We start from the raw sequence: 19,072 nt of genomic DNA, 5'->3' as shown, positions 1-19,072 counted from the left end.
CTTCATCCTGCCTTGTCTTGCAATAAGGCGTCTCTGCACCCTTCTGGGCCCAGAGAACTCCTGTGCAGCAAGCTACCTCATTAGCTGTAACAGATTGGCTCCTCTCATCAATGCTGCAAGGATTCCCCCTGGACTAATATTTCTGTCCAGGAGTGACAGCGGAAGGCACCACTAAGCCTTTCTTTTCTGGACTCCAGACTATGTTTGAAGTCTTGGCTTTGCAGTTTAAAGGGACACGTTCCTCCCTTTAGGGCAATTGGCTGCTTTTGCTCCCATCCTCAAAGCCTGAAACGAAAACTTATTTCTCTGCCAATTTTGTCCTTGGCCGATTCCCTCCCACCCGCTTGTGTTTCTGAATGGAGCCGAAATTAACATGGCTCTTTTTTTTTGTCTCGGTTTTGTTTTACTCCCTTGGAGGAGGAAGAGACAGATGATTAGAAAAAGGAGAAACTTGTGTTTGCACACAGATCTCTTGGCAGCCGGGGAAAAGGAAATACAGTGGAGGAAATATTAGTCTGTGCGCATGTATCTTGGCAAGGATGGGAAATGAAATAGAAGAGGGGGGTGGACTAAGATCGTGAGAGTTTTAATGAGATTTTTTTTTTTAATATATAACATTTTCCCAGGTTGGGAGCTACACCTCTCTGATTGGCCCATTGCCAGATGGTGCCAACAGGTGATGGCAGCAAACAGAGTGCCATCCACCCTGCTGCCATCTTTATTCATTCACTAGCATTAAAATCCCCAGCTGGAAGATGTTTTGGGGACATTTTTGCCTTACAAAAGGCATAGTTTTATGGAAACAAATTTTTGACCCCAAATTTGCCAAATAGCTTTGCTAAGAGTGTTACCTGCACAAGAGGATGCAGTTACTTACAGCAGCCACAGGGTGGCAGCATAAATATGAAAGCAATCCACGGTGGGACTATTAACACGCTGAAATTTACTGTTTTGCTGCAAGGCATGCTTGCTGGGAAGTTCTTGGGCTATGCCCACTTTCTATCCCTGACCAGGCCTTTGGAATAACCAAAGAACCACCTGCTCCCAGAGAATGCTCCCCAGGTTTTACACTGAGCCTCTGGCAACCTGGGACAGGACTTTGGGAGTTTACTGAACGCTGTGTGAATACTCACGCAGTGTACAAGATGATCAATAAAGCTCCTAGCTATGCTTCTCCTTAATGAGCCCCAGCACCTTGATCTAAGGAGCTCCAGGGCGGCTGGGGCACCACACCTGCCTTTGAAGTGGTTCCGTTATTGCTGAGGCAGGATTTACAAGGACGAGCAACAGAGGAACTTTGGAAGATCTAGACAAGCATCCATGAATCTGACCCTCTTGTACAACCATCCGTATGCCCCTTGGGGCAGACACCAGGCCTCTCTTGGTGTTTGTAAAAAGCCATGACTAGAGACACAATAAATGAGTGCCCACCCCCTCGCATGGTTTAATGACCTGAGTGCACAGCAAAGTCAAATCCCGATCCTGCACCCCCCATACCTTGGGCAGGTCACTTTCCATTCTCCGCCTTGGTTTCCCCCTCTGTAAAATGGAGATAGCGGTGCCTCCCTACACCTCTCCCAAGAGTCTTGTGAGGCTCGGTTAGTGAATGTCTGCATCATGCTCTGAAAATGAAATCTATGTAGGAAGTGTTCACTGGAGGAGTCTGGAATGGCCGGAGGGAACAGGCACCCACATAGAATTTCCCACACGGTCTGGTGACAGTTGAGCTGTAAACACTGGAAGAACAGCCCCTTCCCTTGGGCTCCAGCTTTCATTGTACTTACACCCATCTTACAGCAGTTCATGTCAGTTGACCTCAGAGTCATCACTGCTGACTGACACCAGCGTTAGATCAGAATCAGGTCCTTCCTATCTAAGTGCTTCCACCTCTACCCCACCTAAAAGCAGGGCAGACGGGGACACACGGAATTGAAGGGTGGGTGGGAAAGATGAACCGAACCTTTCCAAAGGGGGCGGGTGACTGAGATTGATCAGGGTGCAGTTCTGTTCTAGTCTCCCACCCTCGGCACCGAAGTATCTGAGAACCTTCCAGTCATCCTGCAATAAGTGACATGACTATCGTCTGTCACATGTGGGTCACTCTTCCTAAGCCTCACTCCAGGGGGAGAATTGTGCGCGCAGCGGAGCAGTTTGTCTTAGTAGGCTTTTGGTTACGGTTACAATAGCTGCACTGTTGTGTGTTTCTATTACAGAAGACAGATCAGAGAAATGCGCCTGGCACTCGGAGCAGAAGGTGGGGAGGTTTGTGATGGTCCTTAGTTCCTGAGGGAGTTTGCTCCACAGTCTTGGACTAACCCCTGAGAAAGTTCTGTCTCCTACACAGACAAGCTTTGCCCTGATGGTAGAGTTCCACTGGGTCAGAGGAGTGAAGTTGTTGACCACGGTGTTCACCCTGGAGCCTTCAGTTCTTTTAGATACCTGGGCCCGAGCCATTGAACATCTTGAAGAGAAGGACTGAAACCTTGAACTTGACTCAATATTCTATGGGAAGCCGGTACAGGGAGCGGGCAACAAGAGTGATGTGTTTGTGGTAGCCTGTGATGCTGAGGAAACGCGTTGCAGCATTGGGGTTTTCCAAGGGCTGATGGCTTCTTACCCAGGTATATCGCATTGCGGAAGTCCAATTGGGAGGTTACAGAGAGGTGAATAACTGAGGCCAGGTCACTGTCCAGCAGGACGGGCTGGAGTCTTCTAGCCAACCAGAGATGGTAGAAAGCAGTACTCATGGATGCCGTTATGTGAGAACTTAGCATCAGTGAGGAATCCAGGAATGTCAAACTTCAGATTGAACTGACCGATTGTGGGTGTGAAACGTCAACCAAAAGAGAATGCACCATAGCTGCAAACTCTTCAAAATGCTTCCCACTGCCCACCAGCATCACCTCTGTCTTGCTTGGGTTCAGCTTCCGCCGGCTATTCTTCATCCATGAGCCGAAACTGTCCAACCCAACTTGGCAGCAGTGGTGTGGTTATACGTGGTGAAGGACAGGTAGAGTGATGTGTCATTTGCATTCTGTTGGCACTTGAGTCCATGGCATCTTAGTCGTTCACCTTGTGGCTGTTTGAGTTTTGAACAGAGATGGGGGGGGTCTGTTTTTAATTTGTCTAAACCATTTCACTTATCCATAGGGCCTCATGACCCATGCTCCTTGCCCATAGCATGGACACTTTCTGTGCTGGCGCCCTAGAGAAGCTAATGGGAGCTGGACAGAATGGAAATCCTGGGGAGATGGGCTGCTGGGCAGAACAACAGGTGCACCAACACCTGTGAATCATCACTGGAGGAGCCCGGAAGGATCTCAGATTCTAACCATGCCTGAGCTCTTCACGCCATGACCTTCTGCTGCCCCCATCAATACAGAGTAGAAAGCAGGAGGTTAGATGCTGTGTGGCCTATAAGGATTGCCCTTCTGTATCTCATGCAGAGTTGTCACTGACAATCTCCAGTGCTCTGTCCAGTACACTTTTAAATTAGTTCAGCTCTCATCCTTTCCCTTCAGAGGCCTCAGTATATCTCCCCACCAGACAATTTTTTTCTGATTTTCAGCCTCCCTTTGAACACCTTAGGGGGGAGGGATAGCTCAGTGGTTTGAGCATTAGCCTGCTAAACCCAGGGTTGTGAGTTCAATCCTTGAGGGGGCCACTTAGGGATCTAGGGCAAAACTGGTACATAGTCCTGCTAGTGAAGGCAGGGGGCTGGACTCAATGACCTTTCAAGGTCCCTTCCAGTTCTAGGAGATAGGATATCTCCATTAATTTATTTATTTAACATCCCCACCCCATTGCTTCTAGCTCTATGCCCATGGACCACCCTCCACAATTCCCCTCCCTCCTTGGTGTTTGCACCCTCTGAATGCTTGTAGTTAACTCGTCTCCAGTCCACTGAGTCGCCAACCCCAACACAAGACGCACTGTATTCTTTTCATCTCTTCTCAGAAGGCAATTGCTCCAGCTTGTTTGTCATTCTTGTGGCTCACCTCCTACCCTGCTCTGTTGTGAATGGAGGTTTGGGGGATTCATACGCGTCATCGTTTGCAAAATAAGTCACTTTTTTCTCTGGAGATCCACCTAGGATGAGGATCTTAACATGCAGGGTTTAAGTATATTCAAAACAACCCAAACGACCATGGAAATTCAGAGAGGGCTTTATACAGATGAGTGTCAAATGGAGGGGGAGAGGGCGAACAGACAGACAAGCTAAGTCCTCAGTCTGTAAGTTACACATTGTGTAATTTAGCTCCTGTAGCTTACATGAGCTCATAACTTACAATAACTCAGGTTCCCATGCAGACATTTACTGATGTGTAACTTACACCCCTCTGCAGCTGGCCCCGGATTTCCAAGGCTCCGTGTAGCAGGGTTTTGCATCCTAACTCCTCTGGTTCAGCGTCCACTCCCCCCACACATTCCAAGTGAGCTGATCCTGATGGGACCCTTCAGAGTTGCTGGCAAAGGCAAAGCGTGCCAGGCAGCGGGTCGCCTCCCGACATCTGCTCAGCACATTTCCCATCCCCTGCACGAGGAACCCTCGGCTGGGATGTTTGTACAAACGTGGGTATTTGCTGTGTCAACACACATCGGCGAGCAAACGCCTTACAAGGAAAAGGAAACAGACTGGGAGCAACAGCCTGTCCAAACCTCACTCTGCGGTGACTCTTCTCCAATGACCCCACTTCGCTACACCCAGGAAAGCTCTGCACGTACCTTACCCCAGAGCCAGCCTGCCCAGCGGACCCCTCGGGTTGGGTCTTTGTGGCCAGAAGACTGACGGGAGGAGACTTTAAGTAAGACCCCTGGATATGGACAGTGTATATAAGTAGCCTTCAAATACAAGTCCCCTTGGTGCAGTGGGTTAAGGCACTGGCTTTTCATCTTCGCGGGTCTGAGTTTAAATTGGGAATTGTAACTCTGCTCAAGAGAGGCTTGAGAGCAGAGCAGGGGATGCTGCAGTTCAGGGCATCAGTGCCAGAGTGGAGGCAGCAAGTGGTGCAGGTCGGTACAGAGGTGCACTGGCATTGCTATATGAATTAGCAGAGGGGAATGCCGGTCAGGACAGGGGGGGCAATGGCAGAGCTGGGAAAGGGGATTGAAATGAAATGTATTTTCCCTATTTCAAATCCTTCTAGTCCTGATCATCTAAAATGCTAGTCTACGTGGCTTGACATACAGGATAATTTTAACGGCGTCCTAACTACATCAAATCATCCATCCAAACTTGGCGAGATCTGCCCCCAGATAAGAGACATATTTGTGCAATAGGATCCAATATTTACCAAACATCCAGTGATCCAAATAGTTTGGGGCATTTCTGGGGCCATTCGGAGCAGCATTTTTATGCTGTAGAAGGAAACAACAGCGCCGAGACATACAGAAGACCTTTAAAGCAAACAATTCCTCCGAGCTCTTCACAAACTGGGTCCAGCTGTTTGCAATATTTGCTCACTTCCCCTTTAGTCTGGCACACACTGTGTGTGTGTGTGTGTGTGTGTGTGTGTGTGTGTGTGTGTGTGTGTGTGTGTGTGTGTGTGTGTGTGTGTGTAAAAAATACACAGAGTTACAAATCTGAAGCCAGCTACCATGGCCCAGCTGTCACTATGTTTCCTGGAGTAGATGCTCCTGCTTCAAAAGCAGAGGCACTTACCACTCGTGCTAAAGAATCTCCATTAGCTGGGCCTTGACACACAGGAAAGAGCTGTTTACTTATATCCAGTAGAGGGCAGCACTACAAATGCACATTATAACGTGCAGTTTTGAACATGCAATTATGGATCAAAAGAAACTGTGCTAAAAGTATTAAGGTTGCAAAGTCAAGCACTCAGAAGTTAGGAAATGCCAGAATTAAGGCTGCCTGTGAAACCTTAATTCAGCTGCCTTGAGCATATGCATCCAGGGACAGTGTTTCATTACAGGAATCGCCCTTACCTCTCATCCCTGCTGCCTGTCTGAACAGCACCGATGCCACCTGCGCCTCCACCCATCCAAGTCCAGCCGGGCGGCCAGCACAGCAATCGCAGCGGCCAGTGCGATCCGCTGCACGCCCGCCGCCAACAGGCGGAACCAGGCTTGCGTGGGGAGAGGGGAGCTTCCCGCGTGCAGTGACCCGAAAGCGTAGCCTGTTTGTAAGGCAGTTAACACCGAGCGGCCCCGAAATTCCCACCTCGCTCAGGCTGGAGCGAGCGCTTGTCAGCGAAAAGCCTGGCGTTCCCAGAGAGAAACGGCCTCTCGGAGAAAAAAGTACAGCAGCAGCAGCGGAGCTTAAAAAAAAATCAATGTAAAATTATTTGATTGACACTTCAAAGGGCTGCCTGGCGCGCTGCATACAGACTCTCCCACTGCTATGCTCCATGTGCACACTGGGGAGCGTCCCACCACGGCACCGAAATCCCTTTTCCCTTTCCTGCCCGCACCTCCACAGCTGTGCCACGCTCGCTAATTAGTCAACGGCGCACTTACCAGGGCCTTCCGTCCCGAAGGCACTCGGGCGACTCAGCCCGGGCATAGGCGCAGACTCCGTGGGTGATCTGGGGCTGGCCCCCCCATCCGCGTCTCCCCCTTCCCCCAGCACCTCCTGCCCACCCCTCCTCCTCCCTCCCGGCAGCTGTTCCATGGCATGCAGGAGGCACTGGGGCGGAGGGCGAGGAGCAGGGCAGGAAGAGGTGGGGGCGGAGTCGTGGGGGAAGGAGTGGAGAGGGGGCGGGGCTGAGCACCCCCTGGGAACCAAAAAGTCTGTGCCTGTGGCGCGGGGGTCTGGATGGCTCAGGTTGCCAGCAACAGGAGAAGGATCCTTCACCTAACGGGGAGCAGGTGGGTAGAACCCAGCCAGGGGGTGCCTGCCCATCTGTTGGCTCTTTGGGAATTCCCAGTCCAATCTCTAGGCTACTAGGAACAGATTCATACCTTCCCCAGTGCAGGGATGCAGCTCTGTCTCTCCTGTCCTAGGGCTGCTGAGGGCCTATTCAGTCCCAAGGGCTACCCTAGCTTTGCTGTGGCCCGTAGGCCTTGTAGTAGCTGCAGAATAGCATAGGAATTCCCCAGAACCCAGGGGTGGCTCCAGGCACCAGGGCAGCAAGCGCGTGCCAGGGGCGGCAAGCCGCGGGGGGCAGCCTGCCGGTCGCTGTGAGGGCGGCAGTCAGGCTGCGTTCGGCGGCATGCCTGCGGGAGGTCCGCCGGTCCCGTGGTTTCGGCGTCGGGGACGCTGAAGGCCCAGCACCGGCGGACCTCCCGCAGGCATGCCGCCGAATCTGCGTGACCAGCGGACCGCCCGCAGGCATGCCGCCGAAAGCCGCCTGCCTGCCGTGCTTGGGGCGGCAAAAACCATAGAGCCGCCCCTGCCAGAACCCCCATTGCATGGAGGAGAAAGCAGGGGCCAGAGCCAGCTCTGCATCTGCTTCATCTGAGGTATTCCTCTGGGCCACAAGCAGTGCCATAGAGCAGTGAAGAATTCCCATCCCTCTGGGGAAGGGCTAACTCGAGTTAGCTATGCTCCAGTTACTCCTCTCGAGTTAGCCCAGCTTGGCCAGGCACACCGCGATATCATACTTGAGACGCGGCATCCGCCCAGGTGCTGCACTCACTTGCCGTGCCACTAGCACTTCCCGTGTCCCGTGACAGGCCCGCCAGCTGGAGTTAAAAGCACCACTGTGCTCAAGGTCAGGGGGTTTGTGAGTGGGTGGGACCTGGGTTTTAATCTGAGTTAGCTTGGCAGTGAAGACCTGCCCCTAGAGTTTACATCATGCAAAACACCAGCACGTAGGCACTGATTGGCCTCCTTGTCTTAGCGTGGACTAGATTCAAAGGAGCCATAGAAACTGAATCCCGTCCTCCAAGCACACATCCTACGGGGGGACCCCTGCCAGCCGGTGTGGAAATACACTGGGGGAGGGGGCAGCATGGGGAAAGCCTGCACTGTTGTTCTGTGGGTAACGTGCTTCGAGCTCAGATCCTCCTGCCCCCTCCCAAAAACAGACCCACCATTTGAAGCTAGAGGAGACTCGCCGTTAGCAGTTAACAAACAGAGGGCCTATGACACACAGCTGAACCCTTCTGATCACATCCAATATATAATTCCCCATTCATTGCACTATAAAGGGTTTCTCTCTCCTATTGGGAGGAAGAGAGAGAAAACTAAAAAGGGGGCAAAAGTATGGAGCAAACAGCGAGTGGTGTTTGGATTCTTTGCTTTCCATGGTGATGCAGGCTAATAATTGTATTTCCCCAGTTCCTGGTTCCACTAGTCTCCGCATCATGGACTGGCGGCTTGAGCCCATTCCTCCCCCGTGATGGATTGTGATAAGTCAAGTTGCTTGTTAATAACTGTACAATTTACCTAACAAATTTGGAGCTTGTAGTACAGCTTCCTTAATGTGTTTAATTTATTGTTACATTTCCTTCAGGTTAATGGTTTGAGAGTCCGTCAGACTTTAATCTCTACAGTTATTATAAAGTGCTTGTTTCTCGTTAAAATGGAAAATGGAGTCAACCGAGGAGATTTACTTGTGATAAACTGGCCAGAATAAATCTCTCGCCTTTGTGTGCTGGGGCGGGGAGGAAATGAATGCCAGCCATTTAAAATGCTAAAGAGACACATCAGCAAAGCTCCAGGGCCTGTTATAGATTAATGACGCCTCTGCACCTTTCCTGTTGGTCAGTCAGAAAGCTCTATAAGGACCTGCACCGATTCCCCTTGAGACCAATGAAAAGACTCCCATTGATGTCCATGGGAGCAGACCCTGGCCCTAAGAGTAGCATGAGGCACATGGAGCCCAGGTGGAAGAGACAGGCCTGTGTGCCTGGGAGGCTGACAGGGAGGTAACTTGCTAAGCAGGCAGCCACACTTCAGAGCATGTAATCTACAGAGACATATGAGGTGCTTTACTCAAAGTGCCAGAGCTTGCAGAAGGGATCCAAAGGCGGGGGTGGAGTCCAGGGGCTTGGAGGATAGTCAGATGACTCCACACAGCACAATCACTGCTCCATGGATTGAAGCACCTGAGATGTGCTAGTGGGAAAATTGGTTTGATTTTGCTGGTTGGAGAGTGGACAGCTGCTACAGATGTGAAGGTTTAAGGGATCCCAGCATTGAGTATTGAGATCACACTCGGCAAAGGTGTGGGATCCAGCAGAGTTGTTACAGTTGTGGGGTGTGTAGGCATCACAGCCCGGGGGCGAAGGTTAACCAGACAAGTTATCCATCAACTAGCACACAAAACTCAGACTTCCCGGGCTTTTTCTCGAAAAACACATGAAGCTGATAGCTGAATAGCTGCTAGCCCCATGGCTAGGGCACTCCCCTGAGAGCCCCACATTCAATAGCTGCTAGCCCCGTGGCTAGGGCACTCTCCTGAGAGCCCCACATTCAATAGCTGCTAGCCCCATGGCTAGGGCACTCCCCTGAGAGCCCCACATTCAATAGCTGCTAGCCCCATGGCTAGGGCACTCCACTGAGAGCCCCACATTCAATAGCTGCTAGCCCCGTGGCTAGGGCACTCTCCTGAGAGCCCCACATTCAATAGCTGCTAGCCCCATGGCTAGGGCACTCCCCTGAGAGCCCCACATTCAATAGCTGCTAGCCCCATGGCTAGGACACTCCCCTGAGAGCTCCAGATTCAATAGCTGCTAGCCCCATGGCTAGGGCACTCCCCTGAGAGCTCCACATTCAATAGCTGCTAGCCCCGTGGCTAGGACACTCCCCTGAGAGCTCCAGATTCAATAGCTGCTAGCCCCATGGCTAGGGCACTCCCCTGAGAGCTCCACATTCAATAGCTGCTAGCCCCGTGGCTAGGGCACTCCCCTGAGAGCCCCACATTCAATAGCTGCTAGCCCCGTGGCTAGGACACTCCCCTGAGAGCCCCACATTCAATAGCTGCTAGCCCCGTGGCTAGGGCACTCCCCTGGGAGCCCCACATTCAATAGCTGCTAGCCCCGTGGCTAGGGCACTCCCCTGGGAGCCCCACATTCAATAGCTGCTAGCCCCGTGGCTAGGGCACTCCCCTGGGAGCCCCACATTCAATAGCTGCTAGCCCCTTGGCTAGGGCACTCCCCTGGGAGCCCCACATTCAATAGCTGCTAGCCCCGTGGCTAGGGCACTCCCCTGGGAGCCCCACATTCAAGTCCCTGCTCTGCCTGATTTGGAGCAGGGACTTGAACGTGGGTCTCCCTCAGGCCCTAACCACTCAGCGATAGGGCCAGTCTTGGGTGCGGGATTTCCTCCCCCACCCCCATATCCTGGACCTGAGAAATCTCCCTGATGAAAGAGGTGTCAAAATCAAAACATTTAGTCAAAAAATTCCTGACCAGTTCTCCTAGCAACCATGTCACCAGAACGATAGCTCTCTGCTGGTCTGCTACACAATCCCGAATTAGGAACCAGAGAGACTGAGCTTAGTGATTGGGAACGTATCATATAGGAGCCACACAGATGGCAGGTATTTAAAACTGCAGGGCCGGCTTCAGAATGTTCCAGTAGCCTGGCCCTGCACAGAACCCCTTATCCCCCAAGGAATCACTCACTCACACACGCTGGTTTGCGGTAACTAGCTAGCACCATTTGTCTCTGCAGCAGGAGCAGCGCTGTGCATTTCTCTACAGGACAGGCCCTATGCAGGCAGCCGTTAGGAAAGCAGCCCCATTAATCTCTCTGACAGGGAGCTGGAAGGAACACACCTCGCATGGGTGTGGCAGGTGACTCCATGGCATCTCAGCCCCAGGGCCTGTCAGAAAGAAGAAACTGCCCTGGCAAATATCATGCAGTGCTGAGTATTTATCTGCAGATGCAGCATCAGTTGCAGGTAAATTGCAGCCCAGAGGCATGAGGCAGTGCCTTCCATTGAAAGACAAGTGGAGGGATGGGGAGACCGGAGGGATGGGGGTTACTGAAAGCATGAGAAAGTGGCAAGAGACGGTAGCTACCCAGCTGTAGCCAGCAGGCATTGGCAGTAATACTTACCCTACCACCCTTCTCAAAGCAGAGCTCAGCACGCCCGCTCTATGGAGAGCTCTTTCCAACCACTTTCTTAGGGACTTGGGGCTCGCCATATGTGGATTCAACCAACATCTAGGCAGAGCAGCCACTAAGGAGACGTGGATAGGGCCACAGGGAGGCTAAGGGGATGGTACTGCAGGGGAGCGAACCCCTGAGATTCAAATCCCAGGCTGGGTCACACCAGGGTGAATGAGTTGGATGGTCTCATTCCAGTGCCTTTGTCCACAGCAGAAAGCTGACCACACAACGTAGCATAAGCTCAGGATTGAGGGGCATTAACAGATCTGTCCGGAATCCCTAGACTAAGGCCCCAAAACACTTAAGCACATGCTTAACTTTAAGCATGTACATATATCCCAAAGAAGTCACTGAGACTTAATCACATGCATCAGTGCTTTGCTGAAAAGAGGCATTGAGTAGCAAGGCTGGTGCAGTTAGCAAATCTGGGACGGCCCTCGAGTAGCAGGGAGTGCTGGGGGACAGGAGCAAAATGCAGTGCAGAGCTAGCGTTCATTCAGGACTGGCATAGTGGAGCGTGGTGAAGGTGAAGATTAAGCGGGGAGGAGGGAAATGGATCCCAGGGCCGAAAGAGCGGATCAGGATGTCTGTGTGTGAGACGCTTGCCCAGAGCCTGCCCTCACTAAGCCACTAGCCAGCAATGCAAACAACCTCAAACCTGATCTGTCAAAGTTCCCCTGGATGAAATGTAAGGTTTTAAGGACAGGAGCATGTAGTACTGGAGGTTGAATCCCGCTGGGAGACAGGTCAGGAAAATCTGTGTAATGCTCTGTCCATAGCACAATCAAGATCCTTGCTATGACAGGCCTCAATCCAAAGGCTCCTGTAGCAGAGAAGCTGAATATTTATGAGTGTAAGACAAGGAGCAGGACACCTACAAGACACAGGTTTCAACTTGGCAACAAAAAAAAAATGGGGAAAATCACTACTTGAGCCATCTGATTGTGGAGAGAAAATAGCATCACAGCCAGGAAAGTGTAAGGCCCTTTACCTAGCGCTCTGTTCCCAAGAAGGCGTGCTGACAGCTGACAAGTGAATGGTACCCCACACACAAACACAGAACCATCCTTTCCCAGCAAGGCAGCTGCTGGTTTCAATCATGTGCCACCGTCCCGTAGACATCTCCTCACTCCACATACGCTCAAGGAGAGACCTCCCCACATACACTATCTTAGTCCCCACACCCAGACATTTCCATTTGCAGGAGGCACTCGATTAGATTTGAGATCCTAGGGTTCAGAATCCTTAGAGAAATAACTCACGTGGGAGCCCATAGTCTGGGAACTCCTCCACGAATGGTGGGGAGGTGCCACACCATGCTAGTGAAATACCCACCATCAAATCTAACCCACAGGAGACCATAAGATACCACTACTCTTCAGTCTCTGATTAACCACGGCCCCCTGTGCGGTGCAAGACATCCAGGATGCCGAGTGGTGTGGTGGCCCACCGCTGAGCCACAACAGAGTCTGACATAGATGTGCCAGGAAGCGTGGGATGAATTGGCTTCCAGTTCTGTGGCTGCTGTTGAGCACTGGACCCAGGGGTCGGATGTTAGCCAGTCACTCACTCCGGGCAGATGAGTGCTGCCAGCACCATTCTACATGTCTACACCCAGTAAAAAGGGTAACAGAGGTGACGCACCAGGCCCCACTTGTTCCAGGTGCTAATAAGAAAAGCTCATCTCTAGGTTGGTCCATGCTGCCTCTCACCAGCTTCTGCCACATGGGCACATTACATCTTCCAAGCTCACAGCCCGGTGGCTCAAACAGGCTTAACCCATCCGTGGAGTCCCCCATCCGGGGGCTACATTCACAGCATACACAGCTATCTTGCATGTCATCTCAGCTGAGACTTAAACCTCATGATGCATAGCAGCCAGGAGGGTGCCCCCTTCCTTGTCAGAGTCAGACAAAGGCCTGCTAGGCTCCTCCCTGTGCTAGGTGACTTCTCCATTCTGGGCGACACTGACAATGTCCTTTGGGAGGTTCTAGGGGAGACTATGCCCCAGAAAGCTGGGAGCTCACATTGGAAGCTGAGCTCCATCAGCAGAGGTGCTTCTGCTTCTATCAAGGCCATGCTGGTATTTCTTCTGAAGGATTTTGGTTTGCTTTTATTTCTCTGTTCCAGCCAGGAAGGTTAGCAGGGTCAACCGGGCACTGGATCCCCCTTCCCTTGTAGGGTTTCAACGAGGAAGGAGACACAATATTCAAAGAGGAGAGTTTAGCCCTGGGCGGAAAGTTGTCAATGTGTCAGGCAGAAGCCTGCCGCCACCCCCCCCCCCCCCCCGCTTTGCCTTGCATGGAGAGCTATTTTAAGTTACATGTGCGGCTGCCTTTTTGATTTCCCTGGCAGGGCTGCTCCATGACATCAGCGCAAATTGCAAGCCCGCAGAAACCCTGGGACTGTGAGAGCGAGCGCTGCCGCACACAGCACTCCTGGAGGGAGGGAAGAGATTGGATCACAAGGATCCCTGCCCATGAGGGCACACCCACCTGATCCTAGTGGATGATCCCTGCTCATGAAGGTGTGAATCCACCCCAAAAGGCCCCTAAAAATATGCCCTAGAGGCAAGTGGCGGATGGAAAGGGTCATTGGGCAGGCTGCTGCACTTTAAGTATCAGACACAGTCAGTGTGCTTCCTCCCCAGTACAGATCCCCAACTAGTAAATGGACATAGATCATCTGGCTGGTAAATGACCAGTTTTTGCTTGACTGGGCACAATGACCAAGACAGACGGGGATGCTTTTAGCATCCCAAGCACCATAGGCCAGTCTGCACCCACCTTAGTGAAAGGTTCTCTCGGAGCCCAGACCAGAGGATCACATGCGTATGCAGGTAGCACATAAGACTTTCTTGGCTAGCTAGGTGTATGGAGTGCAACTAGAGTGGAAATCCCAGGCCTTGAATGTCTGACAGTACTGAGCAGTCTTCTCCATGGGTGAAACAGGTACAGAGTCTGAGGTTTAAATTCCAGCAGCATCAAGGAAAACCACTCCTCTCATATTGCAAGTGGCAGACGGTGCTTCCAGGGAAGTCTAACTTATCCACATCTCTTACTACTTCTGCTGAAGAACAGGGAAGGGGAAGAGAGACCCACCTAATAGAGCTGTGCCAATGGACCGGAGTCTCAAGAATCAAGCACACATTATGTCTAGATACTTTAGGGATGTGCCAGAGCTGCTACAAATACCACCGATGGCATCAGTTGTTCTCAGTCCCACAAGAGGGCCTGCCAGCAGTTGGCTGCAGAGGATGATGGTTGTTAGCTGTCTCACATTCCTGGTCTCCAGTCTTCCGAAGAAGTGGGCCTCTCACTTCTGTGGAACCAGGCACTCTCTGATGCCAGGAGCAACCCTTGAACAGCTGTGCCGATGTGCTTTGATGCTCCTGTTCTGAGGTGCATTAGAGGACAATGGGGTCATAGGATGTAAAATGTTTGAGAATCCCTGGAGTAAACAAAAGAGGCCAGCCAGACCAGCCAGTGGATGATGTATTGGTGGGAGCATTAGATCCACTCTGGCATGCAGCTGCAATTTAGCAGACACAATAAACCCAGCACCGGGAAAGTTCTCCTACCAAAATAGGGCTTTTGCTGGCTTCAAGAGAGAAATGCACATGCGAGAGTGAGACCTAAAGGGAGGTGAGAATGGGAGAGACCGGTGATGGGGAGCAGAGGTCTAGGAGCTACATTATAGGGAAGGAGGGCCTGGTAAATCTAGGGCACCGTGATGTTAAGGAGAGAATATTGGTTACTGTGTTACTGAGGCTGTGTCACTTTCTATCAGGAACACTCCATATTTCAATCTGACTGTCTGACATGTGGTATAAATAAGCCCATTGTTTCCTAACGATAGCCTGTGCTACCTAATGTCAGCTTGCTCCCATGTTCCTTATAATTAATAAAAACTAAAAGACTGCTGTACTTTTAGAGCCCACCGCCTAATGGGAAAGGGCTGTGCTCTTACCAAGCTCCAAAAAGTCCCCAGTGATATTTCCAGGGTTATTAGTGTTCCGAAATGTCAGCACCGCACTCCTATTTACCCATCAGCAGGCATCTCGTGGACAGCTATGCTGGTGTCAGGACCCTGCCGCAGCTAAAGGAATTAAACTCCACAGAGGCACCCAGGAGGCAGCGTGGGTAATCGGACTGAGTCAAAGCCCTGGGACTCCCAGAGAAAATGGCTGGTTGTGTTCCTAAATATCACTCAACCATGGAACGGCTCCTGTGTAAATATCCGCCCGCGTGCGGCCCCGCTCTCAGAAAGGTCAGATGTACAAATACAAAGAGAAGCGGAGGAGGGAAAGTAAGGAAATAAAGAACAGATTGTAACAAATACTTGGCCACTCAGGGGCTCCATGGCTGTCGCTTTGCTTCACACCATAGACACTCGGAACTTCATAGTGACAGTGGAGAGAGACCTGATGCTATCCATGGAGGATAGGTCCATCAATGGCTATTAGCCAGGATGGTCAGGGATGCAACCCCATGCACTGAGTGGCCCTAGCCTCTGTTTGCCAGAACTGGGAATGGATGACAGAGGATGGATCATTCAGTCATTGCCTGTTCTTTTCATTCCCTCTGAAGTACCTGGCACTGGCCACTGTCAGAAGACAGGATACTGGGCTAGATGGACTACTGGTCTGATCCACTATGGCCATTATTATGTTCTTCTGCTATTCCTGCTCTACGAGTACGTGCCCCTTCCACTTGAGCTAAAGGTGAATATCCATAAACAGTCTCGGGACTATGACACACGGGTGAACCATTCTGATTCCACCCTGTGGAGGGCATTGGTGGGCTCACTGATGAACTGGCTAGAGTGTAATCATGGTGGCTGTGACAGATTTCAAAACAAGAGATCCTCTGATTGAAGTAAGGTGGGGCTGACTCCTTGAAGGTCTGTCCACACATTGCAATGTAGCATCACAATGCAATATCAACACATTATGCCGTGACACAGTGACATTGCAAAACCACTTGGGAAAAACTTTTAAATTCTGCACAAACCAGGATGCCACCATTAGCATCAAGGTAGGTGGCACCTGGGGGGCTTCAGCCATAATTCCAACCCTGTCAACATCCTTCTTAGGAAGCCATTGAAATCTCGCCAAAAGTCAGAAGATGCCTTTTTGCCAGTCACCTGGTGGTGCGATAGCAGAGCAGAACTTAACCAAGCTGTGGAATCTCCCACCTAGTAGACAGATTCTGCAACCTGTTCGGTACGGCTGCTGAGACCCCCGTCTGGTCACTCCTGTTCTGCTTTAATGGGTAAGTCAGAAGAGGTTCTTCCCCTTGGGCAGACCCACAGGGAGAAGTCATGCTGAGTTTATCTAGGTGGAAACTTATTCTTCCCTCTCTTACAGCAGCAAAACAATTGGACTAATAGTCACCCACCAAATCTGCAAGGAAAATGAGAGCGGCAGGTCGGAGCACATCACTAAGATATCTTACCTGCACTCCTGGCTCTCATCCGAGTCAGCTATAAAGCGAGGACTAGAAGTTACTAATTTATTCCCCTCTCCAGCAGCTGATGCTGTGGGGGAGCTGGGGACTTTACAACTTTGTTGCCAGAGTCCTTCATGCTAGAGACTGGACGGGTGTGGTATGACACTCAGAGGAACTTGGTGTCACTCGTGGTTCTGGTGGAGTGGGGGGCCAGGGTTGGGATCATCTTGGTGCCCCTGCCTCCCTCTCTCCCCCCAGCTGCAATTCTGGAGGAGCTGGGGGTTTTGGGGTGGAACACAAGAACTGTTTGACAGCACATGACTTTAGGAAGTGGGAAGGAAAATCACCACCATGTCCAATTACAAGCAACTGGGGGAAGGAAGAGGAAAGAAGGGATTTTAAGAATGCATTTGCTCATGATGGACTCTGATCAAACCCCGACTGCTCCCAAAGTGCCTAGGGTGACCAGATGTCCCGATTTTATAGGGACAGTCCCGATTTTTGGGTCTTTTTCTTATATAGGCTCCTATTACTCCCCACCCCCTATCCTGATTTTTCACATTTGCTGTCTGGTCACCCTAAAAGTGCCAGAGGATCTAGCGACCCAGTGAGGTCAGGACATCCATTTCTTGTCTCTTCCAAAAGACAACTGGTTTCACTTTTGAGGCTGGTTCTGCCCCTATCATCTTTGAGGTGCAGATAATAAGGGAAACCAGGATTTCTCACGGTTGGATGCAGTAGCTTGATTCCCCCAGAACGTCTGTGCTTCTTTGTAGCTAGCTGCATGACTCAGCAGTTCAGGAACAGGCATTGTGAGTGGCCCTGACGAGAATGCCTCTCTTTTCCACTCCATGCTGCTTTCCCGTAACACTGCGGCCATTCCCAGCAAGGTCTGCAACAGAAGGGGACAGGCACCACAGGCCCTGTAGGCAGACGCTGGAACAGAGTGATGATCCGCGTGAGCTCTAGATCTACTTAGAAGAGGGTAGAATAAGAGCTGTGCTCACATCTCTGAGAGAGAGGTCCATCGGAGGAGCTTGTGGGCTTAGTGCAAAGGCTCTCGCTCTTGGGTCACACATCCCACGTCATAGTGAACGAAGGCCATTGCCATGCGATAGCTGTTCTGGGGCCTAGTAACTGACTGAGTCAGTGGCTCCAGCCCAGGTCCCAGTTGTTCACCTCACAGAAACCACCAGCACTAATTGGCCTCCTTGCTGGCAGCCATAAGAAGTACCCAGGAGCATATGGGCCATGTTGAGGCATGCTAGGAACACCTGCCATTGCCGCTGTGCTTGTGGGGTGGATGAATAGGACTGCTGGCTCCCATCCATCTGGCTCCCTTCAGCTTCACTGGGAGCTGTGGATATTCAATACCTCTGAAATGTGGCCACTTTACTAATCGGTTTAAAGTGCCTGACATTAGATGGCCCAAAATGGCAGCTCAAGTACACTGTGGCTTCTGCCTACCTGCACCAATGAATCTTGTTTAACAAGCAAGATGAAGGGAAGAGGGGCTTGCAGTGAAGTTCAGTGGAGCTGAGGTCTCCATCCGTAGATTTGCCAGAACTCTCCACCAGCTGAGGACCAATTTTGTGATAAAACCCCAAATTGAAGGGCAGAAAGAAAACAATGGGTGGATTTCAATATACCTTGTATGCACAATATACCTGTGGAACTCCATGCCCCAGGACAGATCTGGTCATCTGCCATGGCTGGACTTTTAAAAATGGCTGGATAATTGTATGATCGATAGCACCATCTGTAGTAGTGTGTGCTAAGGTGATGGAACTCAAAGTCTCATTCTTTACAATCTGAGCTGATCACTTCGCTACTGCTGGAGCACGGGTGGGCAAACTACGGCCCCTGGGCCGCATCCAGCCCACCAACCATTTTAATCCGGCCCTCAAGCTCCTGCTGGGGAGTGGGGTCTGGGGCTTGCCCCTCTCTGGTGCTCCAGCTGGGGAGCAGGGTCGGGGGCTGCTCCGCGCAGCTCCCAGAAGCAGTGGCATGTCCCTCCTCCGGCTCCTACATGTAGGGGCAGCCAGGCTCTGCACGCCGTCCCCACTCCAAGCGCTGCCTCTGCAGCTCCCATTGGCTGGGAACTGTGGATGGGGCAGCACACAGCAGAGCCACCTGGCTGTGCCTCTGTGTAGGAGCCGGAGGGGGGGACATGCCGCTGTTTCCGGGAGCCGCTTGAAGTAAGCGCTGCCTGCAGTCTGCACCCTTGAGCCACACCCCGTGCCCCAAACCTCAAAGCCCTGATCCCCCTCCCACCCGCCGAATCCCTCGGTCCCAGCCTGGAGCACCCTCCTGCACCCCAGATCCCTCATCCTCAGCCCCACCCCAGAGCCTGCACCCCTAGCCAGAGTCCTCACCCCCACGCAGCCTCCTCCCTGCCCCAGCCCAGAACCCCCTCCCACACCCTGAACTCCTCATTTATGGCCCCACCCCGGAGCCCGCACCCCCAGCCAGAGCCCTCACCCCAACCCCAATTTTGGGAGCATTCATGGCCCACCATACAATTTCTATACCCAGATGTGGCCCTCGGGCCAAAAAGTTTGCCCACCCCTGTGCTGGAGGCAGGAAATCAGAGCTGATGGAT

General features: G+C 51.8%; 1 protein-coding gene across 8 annotated transcripts in view; it reads right to left on the bottom strand.

Annotated features, from left to right (window-relative positions):
• Positions 1 to 19,072, bottom strand: part of PLXNA4 (plexin A4) — a 612,559-nt gene that overhangs the window by 359,809 nt on the left and 233,678 nt on the right. The window contains exon 3 of one of the 8 annotated variants that reach the window (XM_065423505.1): positions 15,444 to 15,478. The exons of the other annotated variants lie outside the window; for them this stretch is intronic. Coding sequence (XP_065279577.1) covers positions 15,444 to 15,478 — 35 coding nt within the window. The remainder of the gene's footprint in view (positions 1 to 15,443; positions 15,479 to 19,072) is intronic. 8 annotated transcript variants of the gene reach the window in all.

The sequence above is a fragment of the Emys orbicularis genome, chromosome 1 (genome assembly GCF_028017835.1).
Source record: "Emys orbicularis isolate rEmyOrb1 chromosome 1, rEmyOrb1.hap1, whole genome shotgun sequence".
NCBI classification, from domain to species: Eukaryota; Metazoa; Chordata; order Testudines; family Emydidae; genus Emys; species Emys orbicularis.
The sequence above is the reverse complement of the archived record's forward strand: the minus strand, read 5'-3'. Positions and strand labels throughout refer to the sequence as shown.